General features: G+C 35.8%; 1 protein-coding gene across 1 annotated transcript in view; it reads right to left on the reverse strand.

The window, feature by feature from the left end:
- Positions 1–14697, reverse strand: part of SV2C (synaptic vesicle glycoprotein 2C) — an 88532-nt gene that overhangs the window by 32985 nt on the left and 40850 nt on the right. The window contains exon 5 of the mRNA XM_005427284.2: positions 13496–13647. Coding sequence (XP_005427341.1) covers positions 13496–13647 — 152 coding nt within the window. The remainder of the gene's footprint in view (positions 1–13495; positions 13648–14697) is intronic.

The raw sequence follows: 14697 nt of genomic DNA on the forward strand, positions 1-14697 counted from the left end.
GAAGGGGGCTGTTGTTTTTTTGGTTTTTTGGTTTTTTTGTGTGTGGGGTTTTTTTGGGGGGGTGTTTTTGGTGGTTTTTTGGTTTGTTTGTTTTTGGTTTTGTTTTGTTTTGTTTTGTTTTGTTTGTTCCTTGAACTGTTTTGGCTTTGATTTGGGTTTTGTGGGTTTTTTTCTGTCCCTTAGAGGAGCCAGTGTGGGGTGAACCCCAGACCTCAGAGAAGCTGAACCAACATGAGAAAGGACACTAAAACACAACAGTTTCACCTGCTGCAAGGAAGAGACTAACGCCAGAAAGGTTCCCATCTAGTCTGCTGTGCAAATCCCTGTTCCTCCCCTTCCTTGAGACAAGGAGGGCAGCCACCATCTTTCCCTCCTTGCCACACAGTCTGGTCGGGACTGGAGTTAATGTTTTGAAATTTCAGTGTCTTGCATTTATTCAAACCTTTTCTGTGCCTTGCAGACATCCTTTTGGGGTTTTTGTGTGTTTGCTTGCTTTTTGTTAATAAACAGTTTGCTTTTTTTTTCTTTTCACTTTCACCCACTGGTATTCATTTTTCATTGGCAAAAGGCATTACAGGAGCCCTCCTCTTCAGAGGGAACTCTCATTTCTCTTTTCTCCTAAATTTGTCTCCAAACTGAGACACATCAAATTTGTCCAAAGCTTCTGCATGGTTTCTTTATATACCTGCACCTCATTCCTAGGAGATTTAGGGTTGTTATCCAATACCATTTCGACCCAGGACATGTTTGGCTGATTTGTGATCACCATAGAGAACTTTGTGAGCCTTTCCTAGGTTGATCCCAGCTTCAACTATTTATTGCACCCAACTACATGACTCTTCATGAAAAAAAGGGCTAAGAGTAAAGCATTCCACTTAGACAAAAGGAACAGAGGATGCCACTGATGAGGAGTGGAGACAGGTCTGCAACTCTGTACTTCTGTAATCTTGGCCACCGAGAAGTTTCCATTCTCACATGAGAGAGAAACAGTGGAAATGCACTTTGCTAAGATGTCATGCTGGTGTAATATCTCCAGCATCATACAGGATACAATTTTGCACCTTAGGAATTCTGAACGCAATTGCAATGCAACTATCCTGTAGGACTGGAAACCTGCCAAAAAAGCACTTCAAGACAACATTGCAACATCTTGACTTTAATGATCACCATTAAGAGTTTTGCCTCTGTCCCATCATTTAACCAGACTTCAGACACCCATTACCAGGAATTGAACCTGACTAACTTCAACATGGCTTTATTCTGAATGCAAATATCATTATAGTCTTTGAGAAGTGGGTATATGCTCACTTGTTAGAGCTCTTGGTTAATTGGTTAACGAGCACAGATTTTGAAAGCTTGCTATGGCAAATCTCTAATTTTCTGCTTAGATGTTAAATCAGTGTTTCTAAAATAATCTACTTTATGCATTCTCAAAATAATTTTATTCTGCTCTACCCCATAGTTTCTAAAATACAAATCAGTGTAAAATCTCTCCAGAAACTTAAGTGGATTCCACACTCCTGAAATTTAAAATGAGAAATATTGTGTAGCTATTGAAATTAAGTAAATATGCACATTATAGAAGGCTAGAAGGTTCTGAACTTCCCTTCTGTGCACTCATGGCCCTGATGGCTAGAGGCTGACCTGGAACAGAGGCTAGGCAGAGTTAAAGGAATAAAGCAGGTATTTATTAAAAGGCCTTCAAAGGATACACCTTGGGCAGTACAAGAGCCCAGCTGGGGCTCTGCCCAAGATGGACCCAAGATGGACATGAGTTTTCATGCTTTTATAAGTTTTGGTCCATTTACAGATTGGGGTTAATTGTCCAATTACAGCTCCAGGTTATGAAGTCCCATCCTCCCAGACTGCTCTCCCCAATTTGCTGTTGTTTGTACCTTTCTGGGCCTGAAGCTGCAACAGTGTCCTTGGTTCTCAGGCTGGAAAAGGATTGTTTGTCTAACTGCCCTGTGAAGAGAACTTGCTAATACTTTATATGAAGTTCAGAGTCACACATTAAGGCAGTACAGAAATCTGAAATATGAAAGCTAAAACTTAAGGCATTGCTCAGAGTAAACTGCCCGAGTCTGCTAGAAATTAGTGTAGAAGAACACAGGTCAACTTTTGTCCAGGGTTCAGATGAAAAGAGCTGTGTTATGTAATCAAAAGCTCAAAAGTTTTATTTAACTTTAAATGTCTGCTTTTGTCACATTTCTGCATGTAAATTTGATTTGGAAAATTTTCTCATTTTAAAGACCTAATATAAAGCTACATTATATGGCACCATTTGCAGTCCTACAGAAGTAAATACTTTTGTTACTGCTCTGATGCTCTTTTATAAATACATTTTGAATCTTCCTAATGTCTTTGTAATCCCATTGACTTAGGGAAAAAAATTAGTGCTGGGATGGTTATAGTTCAGTGGTTTATATCCTTCCTGAATTTAATGACCACCAGACACTTTTCAACTGGATTTACAGAATACTACCTAGCTGACTAAGGCTAACTATGGAAGAAAGATTTCTTTATCGTAATTTTTTGTGTCCATACGGCCTAGAAGCATTTTATGAAAATCAGCTATCAAAAACCAGCAGTAGCTGAACTTTCTTAGCTTGACAACCAGATAAAAGTAAGCGTAAATATTGAAATGTATTTCTCCAGTATGAATAAGATCTATTCAATAATTGCATTAAGTTTACAATGGAGACTTAAAACTGTAAAGATGATGTTTTAAGTACTCAGATATAAATAAATAAATAAAAAAGAATAAGCCACCAAGGGTTAATATGTAGCTGAAAATCTCATTACAAGCACTATGGCACATAATTGATCTGACTGTTTGGCTGACTGAGTCAGTGGCCCCAGAGATTTATGTATTCAGGCATTTCTACAAAGTCCTGGCTTGGGTCTGGCTCTGTGCAGCTGTTCAAGGAAGGCGCCTCACAATCTGCAAAACAAAGAGTAAAATCTGCCAGCCACAACACTGACAACATCACAACTTAGAGGCTTGTCAGTCTAAGAAAAGGTTATGTCAAGCTTTCCAGAGATGATGGTTCAAAGAGATGCAATTAATGTCAGAAGTGGGGGAGACAGAATGTTAAGAGATGCTGCTGTCAGGGTTTCAAAATAACATGGCCAATGCTGGCACCAAGACTCTGCAACCAAATGTCACTAAAATGTGCTTCAAACATTGTATGAACTTCATTTGTATGTAGCTTTAAATTTGTATTAAGTTTTTTACCTCCATTCTCCAACATGTAGTTAGTAGTTCTCCACTACTTTATTTAAGAACTGAAAAATGGTTTTGCATTAATTTTGAGGCATCTGTTTGGACAGTGCCAAAGAGTACAAAAAGAGCAAATCATTGAGAGCAAACAGAATCCACTTCTATAAGAAGACAATATAAAACAGTCAAATGCCCTGTGCAGTAGCCATTGTGAACAAAGTCTATAAGGAAACACTTGTCTTCAATAGAATCCTTTCATATTGTTGTCCTACCCATACACAAAATACAGATACAATGATATCTATGTATTCTTGTGTGAAAATATAGATACAATGATATCCATGTATTCTTGTGTGGTGCCCTCCACCATCACAGCCACGAGATCACAAATGGTGCTATATTTGAAGTAATGAGTTGTTGCAGACACTACTAAAAGCAGCAGTTAGATGTGGAAACTAATTGAAAATGTAAGTGTTCTTGTCCTGCTCCAGGACTCCCAGTGATTTATGTGCATCTGGACTAAGGATATTTAAATAATGGGCTCATGGAAAAGCAGGAAAGAGAAGCAATTAATCAAAAAAGACAATCAGTAAAAGGCACAATGAAACACTGTAGCTTATGAAAAGAAAATGGGGTCTCCTTATCTATCTTAACATAGAAACAAAACATTAATTGAAATGCTGGAACAATATTTGAAGAATACCAAGAGGACATGTCTTTTATCAGTGATACACATTCTACCCTTTTGTGTGCTGCTGCAGTGTAACAACAGAATATCTCTTTAATTCAAGAAACTCTTTCAAAATTTAACTTTTGTATTTATTTGTTTGAACAGTGTTGCAAGAAATAGCTAATTTTCAATGAGCATATCAGTGCTGTGATTAAAGTATTATTTCCTTTTTCGTTATTTCGCTTGTCTCTTGTTTTCTCTTAAAAAAAATGAAAAGGAGCAATATCCTATCCCTGTGAGAGAGACAGATAGACTAAGCAGGTAGTTTATGTGATCAAATTATTAGAGCTAATGTGCATTCTAGGAATTATCTTCTAATCTAACAGCAGTCAATTGAACAAGCCTGGTCACATTTCTGGCCTTACTGTACAGATTGTAGGGCCTTTCTGTTCTGTGTGAACAATGAGTCAGAAGTCTTGAATTCAAGCCTTGGTCAAACATCCAACAAAATATTTTTTGCACACTCAAATCAGTACTAATAATTCTCAGTCTATCATAGTGGCAGCAGGAGGTGGATTGTGCCTGTGAGCAGTCAGTCACAGTGTTTGAAATGCAATTATGAAGGAAATAATGAAAACATAATACATTAAGAAAACAATTATTTTACATTCTTTCTTTTATACAGCGTCATTACTTCCCTGAGAGCCTAGAATCATAAAGGAATCAAATGTTTGTATCAGACTGAACTAAATAATGTTTCTGTGGGAAAATAAAACTACTTAAAAGCCTTACCTTTACTGCATCTTTATCTGTATTTTCTTACTTTTTTATTATATGGCAGTGCCACTTTCTTGAAACAACTAAGAGGGGGACCAAAACTTTCAATGCCTAAAATCAAACTGCCCCAATACTAAAAAGAAAACAATACCAACTCAAACAGTAAGGGAGGAACAGTGAGTAGTAGAAAGCAGCATTTCTTCACCTTGCCCAGCACCAAAGCTGAGGAAATTGGGAATGGAAAGCTCAGCCTAGAGCTCTCACTATGAAATCTTAATGCTTGTCACTGCTCATTTTATACTGTTTTCTGCTAACATCTTTCTAAGGTATAAAAACAGAGCTGTCTTGGAAATATGAAGTGCACAAACACTGTAAGGGAGGTAGATCTGGTTTTGCCAAATTTTTGAACAAGTTCCTCTCCTAAAAGTGTGACAGTCAGATACTCTGGTAAGCATGGATATTTGCATAGACCTCAATGGAAATACTTTCACTAAAGTAGGCATGATTTTCAAAAGTAACACAAAATATTTTCCTTTGAGAAAAAGTATGAGCAAACTTCCTGAAAAAAAAATACAATGTCATTTGCAATTGATTTTGTTAATTTTATTTTAAAGGCAACTGGACTGCAAATTGAAAAACTATATTCCAATTGTATATGCAATCCTTAGAAAGAATATATTATTAAAGTGAAAAGAAAGTGTTACAAAAAGGAAAATCACCAAGTTCTTCAAAGTAGATAGCTCTGCAAGCCACAGAAATAATATGAAAGTATGGTTGGCAAATTTATACTGTCATATTATGTTCCAGAGGAAATTAATGTATTTTTGTATATGCTTTATCTCATGATTTTTTCATCTGTTGTAGAACAGTCAAAAAATCAAACATAGTTTTTTTGTGATTTAACATTAAAAATATTAACAAACAAATCTTATCTGATTAGCATCTTCCTTGTTTCTAGACATGAAAAGCAAGATTAATGTCTGACAATGCAGGTACTTCTGCTGGTCAGTCTGAACAGGTTTGTAAGGCAGCTTTATTAACCTGAATGTAAATTTCCCTAAATTATACTCAAGACCAATTTATTGTGGGAAACTAATTTTTCATTAAGAGTGAGGCTGAGAAGTTGACAATTTTATTGTCATAAGAATGATTGACTATTATTACAGTTTTTGTAGAAAATTGTGTTTATGGCATTGAACAATGATGTTTATGGCAACAGTCTGTTCACCTGTCTGTCAGTTCCTCCACCAGCATTCTTTAAAGCCATTAAGATGCTTCAATCAAATGTCACAGGAAGTAATAGTCCCAAAGATATCACATTCTCCAAAGCCTTGTGAAATATGCTGCCCAGGCAGAGAAGAGAGAGTCCAGTGGAAGATGAAGGAAAAGGCAGGAGATATCAGTGGTCCCTCAGGGATGCTGAAGCCTATCTGGGGATGGGGAATGCTGCATAGCCACTCAATCCACTGAGTTTGGCACTGGTCTGACCCAGGTCAAAATGAGTTGCTTTCTACTTTACAGCAGCTAGGCCAGGGCCGTACTGCACCAGGGAGCATGGAGAGAGTGTGGATATCTGAATGTTTCTTATTCCAGAGTTCTGGGAGAAAGAAGGGGGAACTGTAGAGAGTATGGCAGAAAGGGACCTAGAGAAAGCAAGGACAAACTAAAAGGACTGCTGTGGTGCCTTGTAAACAACATAGGGGAAGAGAGGGCAGAAGGGAGTTCACCAGGATCAAAAGGTGATTGACAGAAACCCCTAGGAAACTGAGCCTCGTATGTTCTTTGCTCACAAAACAATTTGCTAGATTTTTACTGAACCTCTCCCTAAACAAATTTTCTTTTTCACCTTCAGCCTGAAGTGCCAAGGAAAAGGTTATATTTGAAGCTCACTAATGAGCATCTTCAGTGCTCATTAAGTAGATGTGCTAAAAGCTACTTAAACTTCTAGGGCTTGCAAATATAAACATTGAAATGACCATATCAAACTCTGCATTAGACCACAGAAAATAAAAAAAAAAAAAACTGATAAAGTGGGGTTTATTTGCTCTCCTAGCTAGATTTGCATAAGCAGCACTTCTAAACTCTGCTGTACTCTGTCATTATTGTGGCTCCTAAAGATTAAGATTTTTTAAAAGTACACATTCAGTGTAATCTAATTTAATAGGATTATTTCAAATGAGGAACAATTCACAAATAGAAGTTGATAACTCAAGTTAACATTGAAACTGCCTTGTACACACTTTAATTAACTCAGATTTTAAAAGGTATAGATAAAGCTTCATATGCAGAATACCTGATAAATGTAAGTGCATTAAGTATTTGCAGGGGGGAAGCATAGCACATTGGGGATCAATCACTTTGTCTCTTAGAGGAATGTAAAACAGATCAACAGATGTTGTGTGACATAGTGGATGGCTTTACATCTGATCTATTCCATTTATACAGCATGACACAGTCTCAGCAAACGCAGATTCAACCTTAACAAAGCTCTAACTTCTTTAAACCTTAAATAGTATTTTTCATTTGTGAAGGCTGGTTCGGAAGAGAGAAGATATATCAGAAAGGGAATTGTATGAGGCAAATTTGAAAATTTGTTCTTGGTTTTAAATTTTGGTTCACATGTTTCCTCCAAGTCTTAAGAAAAAGGACAATATACTGATTTCAAATTCTGCAAATTTCTTGGCACATTAGTGGGTTTTTTATAGCTGAGAAAAAACCCCATGGTTCTCTTGCCCAGGTCATCTTCTTTGGTATTTCTCTTTGTACTGGACAACTGATGAAATTCAGACACGTTCTGCAAAAATACCAAACTACCATATAATAGAAAATCATGCCTTGGGTTCAACTTTTTCCCAAACAGCTGTTTCTATGGCGTGAATTTGTTCTAAACTGCCTTGAAAAGGAAAATTTTTAAAGACATGTTTGAGGAAAACAATAGAAAAGTAATTGGAATTTTTAAAAATTGAGAGTCCAGAATTTTAGAAATTAAACGAGGACCAATGTACTTTTTCTACCAGTGCAGGGTTATTTGGCCAAGAAGCTTTCTGTTTTCCATTTGGAGCTACCAGCCAGGATAATTTGATAGACATGCATACACGTGCTGGGAATATTCGATGCTCCTTCTTTTTCTATTTTTTAAAAATTCTAATATTTTTTTCTTGATTTGCTGTTTTCTAGTCTGCCCCAACACAAGTGAAGAAACAGTATCTGTTTAATAGAATGGGGGTGAGGGAACTTTGAGGGGCATCTGTTGCATCAACTTGCTTCAAACCAGAGTCCATAATGGCCCCTGCAACCTCAGCCTGAGCTTTTACTTCTTTCATGGCAGTTTCATTCAGATGCTTGACAAACAGACCATTATAAAATCTTTTTCATTATCTGTACTACCAACCCTTGACAGAAATATCAGATGAGTCTCTGTAAATCCACACTAAACAGCTTCTACCACTCAAAAGGATCCAGGTCTGCACACCAGAAGTGCTGAAAGATGGATGCCTCCTAAGATCCTTCTACTTTTATTGCTCATCAAGCACTAGTACTTGCTGTGCCCTAAGTCTCTAACCCACAGACTGTATTTAGCATTAGTGTGGGAATTTTTAACACAAAACCACTGCTGTTGTGTGACACTGAGAAACCCTTTAGCCCAACAACAACCCAGACAGAATAAGGGAGTTAAAAGGTTTTCTTTTTCATTGCTGCTCCACAATTTTAGTCCATCATGTTCTCAGTTAAATCTGCAGCAGGCTGAGAGGTTAATTCCTCCATTAACACTGCCTGGTGCATTGCATGCTGTGAATTGCACAATGAGCCAGTATCTATCTCCTCATCTGCATAGCTGCTGCATGCAGCCCTGCTGCCTTGCCTGTTTTATTACTATACAGTTCATGATGCTTTCATGCAGAAGGGGATTTCATTGCTGTTTTGAAGATAGGTTTATCTTTTTTATCTTCAGTTGGATGACACAAAAATGGAGCAAATATGACATGGAAAGTACAACAAAAATGTGTTTCAAGCCATCATGATAAAAGGGTGATAAAAGGATCACTTTCATTGCCAACAGAGTAAATTTCTTCATATTAATTTAATTGCTTTACCACAACAATCTTCTGCTACACACTGAAAAATATTTTTCAGGCCACTTTGCAAACCAGCTCTTACTCAAAAGAAAAACAGATTGGTCCATTCTCCTTACATTTGCATTCAGAGGCCATTATGTACTCCTAGGCCTAAAAAAAGACTTATCTAATTATGGAAAGTAGAATAAGAACAGTCAACAGGTGTCCATTGGTAGGTCTAGTGAATTTTGCATAGTTCTAAACTGTTAAGGACAGTATGTAGTTTCATGTGCCCTTGACAACATCCAGAGAATGAAGATTCTGTAAATATATTTGGCAGTTCATATTAGTACTATATAACAACTGCATTTAAAACTTAACTTCCATCCTATCTAAATTAAGTCCCTTTTTCTGCCCTTTAAATTCATTTATCATATTGACAGGAGAAACGAAAAAAACAAAAACATTCAGAGAGAATAGAAGTGAATATATTTTACTGACCAGGAAATGAATACAAAAATTTCCAGTAGGAGACATAATTAAAAATTTTTAAAATATAAGTTATTGTTAAAATTTTAAATATAGTGTTTTTGTAAGACAAGAGTAAGCACATTATTTGGACACTTCTATGTCTGTATTTTTAAGTTCTGTTACTGTAAAGAACTTCCTCTCTAAAAAAAATACATCCAGGAAAAAATGGCCTTCTCTAGTAAAGCTCAAATGACTGAAGTAGAAATATCATTTGTGACTAGTGACAAGTTTATAATTTGTAACTGTGACTTTTAGTCACAGAATAAAACACCAATTGTTTGCTGATGCAATAGAAAACTCTGATGTAATAGAGAACATATTAATACATTCCCACTTACAGCCAGAGAGACACATTACACCTAGACAAGAAATATTCACTTCTGAAATGGAATGCCATTTCTGTAGACTTCTTATTCCACACTTTTTTACTCCAAGTGTGTTTTCTGAATGGTGCTAAATACCTCTCTTATGAACACAAGTAAGTGGTCCTCAATTTAGTAGGACAAAAGACTCTAGTGATGAAAAATGAATACTTAAGGTGAAGATCTGTCATATAATGTGATTACCCTTGTCTGAAAGAATGTTTAAACTTACATCTGGTTTGTACTGGAGGTTTTAGAAAGAAGTGTTTTTACTATTTTCTTGATTCTGTATTATTAAATTTGAAGTGGTTTAGGTAATAATGGAGCCTAATTTAACTGGAATCTTTTGTATATTTATGGAGGTAAGGTCTCTTCTCTGGCCATACAGTGGAGACTTGTTCACTAATGTCATTTGACATGGCTATCTCATCTCTTCTCTGGTTAATACCAGAAGTGGGGTGTGAGAGTCTGGAAAAAGCTTCAGGTTCCTCCTGCAGTTTCTGCTGTAACAGCCTGGACACCTGCACCATCCTGTTCTCTTCCTTGCAATCTAATTTCTTTTTGGTCAAGAACTCCTCTTCTTGTTCAAGAATAAGATTTAAGAACCAGCGAAGCCAATATTTTTTATGACTAAGTAAAATACTGTAGGGAATGTTGCAAATTTCAAAAGATTTCTCTATAGTCCATAAAGCCAGAAAAGGCTTGTATGACTCTTACAGGCAAAGTACATAAAATTAGACAGAATATCAAAACTGATAGGCTAAGGACACCGAAATTCTTATCTAGCTTCCCCTGATGTTTAGTTTGGAGATATGTTACAATAAAAATTGAGACTGATTTTCATGATCATGGCACAGAACTTTTTTCTTTTTTAATAACTGATAAAACAACTTTCAAAATTCTTTTTAATTCCTATTCTCAGACTAAAAATAAACTTGGTGTAAAAAATTTTGTAAGATATAAGTATCTTTCTTGGGATTCATCATTATTTGAAAAACAAACATTTTGAAGACTATTATAATACACTGTTGAAGTGTCTGACATCTTTGAACTACTCTACTTTGAAACAGGATGCTGAAATTAAAATTGCACTTGCAGAAGTATTTATAGGATGATTGTTATTTCTCCTATCCAGACTGATATAAGCACTGTAGAGAGGAATTTCTTTTCAGCGGTCTAATCTGAGACTTTTAAAATTAGTTGCAATTAGAAGCATTTCTCTGGAGATGTTTCTTCTTCACAGCTTGAGCTCCAGTTTAGGAGACCTTGAACAGGTCTACACAAACTTTCAATTTTTAAACAATGGCCAACAGATATATATAAAAAAAGCCTGGCTACAAAGATGCTTGTCTTCCAGATGATATTAGCCTTTCCATATGTGGTGACTGCAGCACTGCATCACACTTACCCTTCAGTTAACAACACGCTGATGTCAAAACAACAGCTATCAACATTTTATTTTGTGTTCCAGGGCATCTCCTGTTTCAGACTGCTAGGCTGCTTGAACAGCAACAGAGATAAACTATTACATATACAGAGTAATCTGTGTTTTCCCCCAGAAACATGTATCTAAATGTTCAATGGGCAAACATAGATATATAGCTTCACAGTCTGCCTTGGGCTAGATAAGGTATGCCTATGAATCTAGGACTTTTTAAAAGTGGCTTGTATAAGAAGAACTACAGATGAAAGGAATACACTGGTAAATGAGAGAAGTATTCTACTGTGTTGACCTGGTATCTTTCTATTAATAGAAGAATAATTCCACTGTGTTCAATGACAGTTTATTGTTTTTTTACAGATGGAGCTTCATTCACTGCTATTGAATAACTTCTGAGTCCAGCTGAGAAAACCAAACATTGTCAGGTCCTCTAGTGAGAAGCAGAGAACACAGAAATACCCATGCACAAATATAAATGCAGTTTAAAAGTGGGTGTGTAGTTTATAATAATTATATTTTGCTTCCTGGTCACTGAAGATGCGAATGATGAGAAGTACAGAAAGGGATTTGGAGGAAAATCTCTATCTCTGCTTAATTCTGGCAAAATAAATCCATGTAGAAATAATTCAGAAGTAGTAAAAGAGAAAATACCGTAAGAGCCTCCTTGTAAATTCATGTAATACAAATGGTGACACCTGAACGGGCACTTGCTTGACCTGGAATGTTTCTGGGAGGGGACAGCAATGTGTGACCACACTCCTCAAATGCTGGAGCAGGGCTTGCCCTGGGAGCAATTTTTGCCAAAATGATGCATAAACTTACTTCTTTTACTCTGAAAAAGGATTCTTCTGATAGCTTGATTTTTTGGCCTTTTTTTTAATCATTGTAACTTACCTTAATAAACTGCAAGTAGTGATTTGTATGTCTAGCACTAAAGCATACTATGTTTTGCAATTCTTTTTTACTTTTTCATGTCTTATATTATTTAACAAATATTTTTGTAGGTGGAAAAATCAACAATAAAAACAAGAACAACAACAAAAAACTCAGTGCAGCATTCCTTTTTGTTGCTGATATTCTTCCTCTACTAAAGAAATAGAAATGTTTTCCGTGTAGTGACACTGCTTTGGTGTAAGTGTACTGTACTAAAATATACTGCCATGTGATGTTTTAAAAGTACGTCAGTAAAGGATATAAAGTTATTTATAAAATCTACATTAAATTAGACAACCTATGTAAATTAGTCTGTCATAATGTTTGCATTTTCCACTGAAAGATAAAGAAAATAAAAGTCCATAGGAAAGCAAAAAAGTACTTGGCATCCAGAGCAATTTACTACTTTGGAAAAAAAAATCCATATTGTGCCTTGTCAGCACAAATACCTCTCTTTGCTTCCAGCAGTTCAAAGTCAAAAGGCAAGGCTGAAGATAGCGATTCAGGTTTGGTGTACTGAACCCTAAAATAATTTTAATGCAACAGTCTAGGTATTTGATTAGTTTGCACTATTATGATTTATTTCTGGACATTATCAGTTGCTAAATATTCCCATCACTTCAAGCAAACCTTCACAATAATACTTTGATAAACTCGGCTCGGCTAAAGGAAGCTGCTTTGCCAGCTCACAGTGCTGCTTTACTTCACATGAGGCCTGCCAGAGAGAACTGCTTAAGAAGCTGATTTTTAAGAATGCCTGAGCAGTCTGAACAACCCTGGAGACCTGTGAGCACTTAACTCTTGTAAAACACTAGCACAAGAGACAATGAATTGAATCTATACCCCATGCTATGTTTAACTATGTCAGAGAAATTAAAGAGCTCTTTGACAAAGTAGCTTGTATTTCACATGAGTATAACTTCAGCCATTGCCCTCATACATCCCTACAGCATTTAAATGTACTGTTTTTCATTTATCTGTTTTTACACCACTAAAAATACCTACTAAGAAACATTCAGTACAGCTTTATTTTCAGACTAATTTCAGATTTCAGCACTGCAAACATTAAGACAGTTCTTATTCTTCTTCTCAAGAATGTTCAATTCACAATCTATCACTGTATCAAAAAGATCACTACTTAGACATTCCTGCAATTTAAAATTTCTCTGATGGAAATCTCCACATCATCTATTTTCTCCAGATTTAACAATAACACCAATTAAATTTTCATGTGTACAGGTTTTCAGTAATTTAAAAAATCTGACTGAATATGGATATTGGTGAAGCTTGGCATCTTGTAATAAATTATTTATTATTTGGCATACAATCTATTCCCACTATACCCTCCAAAAGGAATCAATTTATTTTTATCAGTTAGGTCACTAGTTCAAAAACAGACATGAAGACTCTTCTTTAAGCTATCAAGCTTCAAGATCTTTACTTTCATACGAGAATACCTCCAAATCACAAGGAGATTTTTCTTTCTTCTATGGCTTTTCTTACCATAATGAGGAATTATTGCCCAAGCCATCGCGGAAGCGTAGATGCCACCAATCATCCAAAACATGCAGAGCCAGCTCAGGTGTTCACCTCGTTTCTCCCGAGCGAGCACTTCCGAAAAATAGGAGAAGACTGTTGGCATGGCTCCACCGATTCTAAAAGGAGATACAGATCATGGATTAAGCAAGACAGTAACAGCTAGATAAAGTTTGAACGAGCCCGTAGCAGCAGTCATCAAAACCCTCAAATACAAGCACCTTCTCTGGCAAGTGTTTTTTCTCTAATTGCACCAAATATTGGAGAACTCTAGAGAAAACTTTCATCAGTTTGGATGCAATTTTTTGTCAAATATTTCCCTGAAAATTCTATGTACTATTTATTACATTCAGTGTTTCAAAGCAATTGTCAGTCACTGGAACAGAAACCAGTGTGAAGTCTTGACTTTCACCGTTACAAAATCATGGCAGTTTACTGACAAGTGTCAAAATACATTGCTTCTAATGGAAAAATATTAATCATTTTCCCAAAGTGTAATGGTTATTTCTCTAAGTCTTACCTCCCATGATTTAGGTAATCAAGAAAAAAACAAAATGTCAATAGGATTTTTTTCACACACAATTGAAAACATATTCTACTCGGTTGGACTACATGAATAGCTAAGTCTATGTTGGCTTTTTACTTAATTTTTTATGAAAAGCATTTGCATTAATATAATATTCATTTTTTTCTTATGGTAAAATAAACACTGTCTGAAGGTCAGTTGTACAAAAAAAAAAAAGAGAAGATTCAACTTGGTTTTACAAAAATTAAAGTAACTCAAAATATATATCATTTTTGGTACTAGTTTCCAAGTCATCTTTTACTATCTTTACCTGCTCACTACATATGCAAGCTGTCTAATGTTCTACATCACATGTGGTTGTGGATTTTAATTTTTCCAGTGAAGAAAATACCTTCAAATTACATAAAACATATGGCATGGTTAGAATTCGTAAGTGAATTTTAAAGATAAATCCATATTTATGTATCATCTGGCAGCTGCCAAACTGGAAGCAAACAGCAAACCTCAAAACAGTTTTAAACAGATATTAACAAGGGAAACATGAATACAGAAATGGTATTTCACCACTAAGAAAGTTCAGTGCTATAGCCATACAGTTTATTTTAATATATCTTCATGTACAGTTATGAAGTATTGGGTTGAG

The sequence above is a fragment of the Geospiza fortis genome, unplaced genomic scaffold (genome assembly GCF_000277835.1).
Source record: "Geospiza fortis unplaced genomic scaffold, GeoFor_1.0 scaffold201, whole genome shotgun sequence".
In the NCBI taxonomy this organism is placed as follows: Eukaryota; Metazoa; Chordata; class Aves; order Passeriformes; family Thraupidae; genus Geospiza; species Geospiza fortis.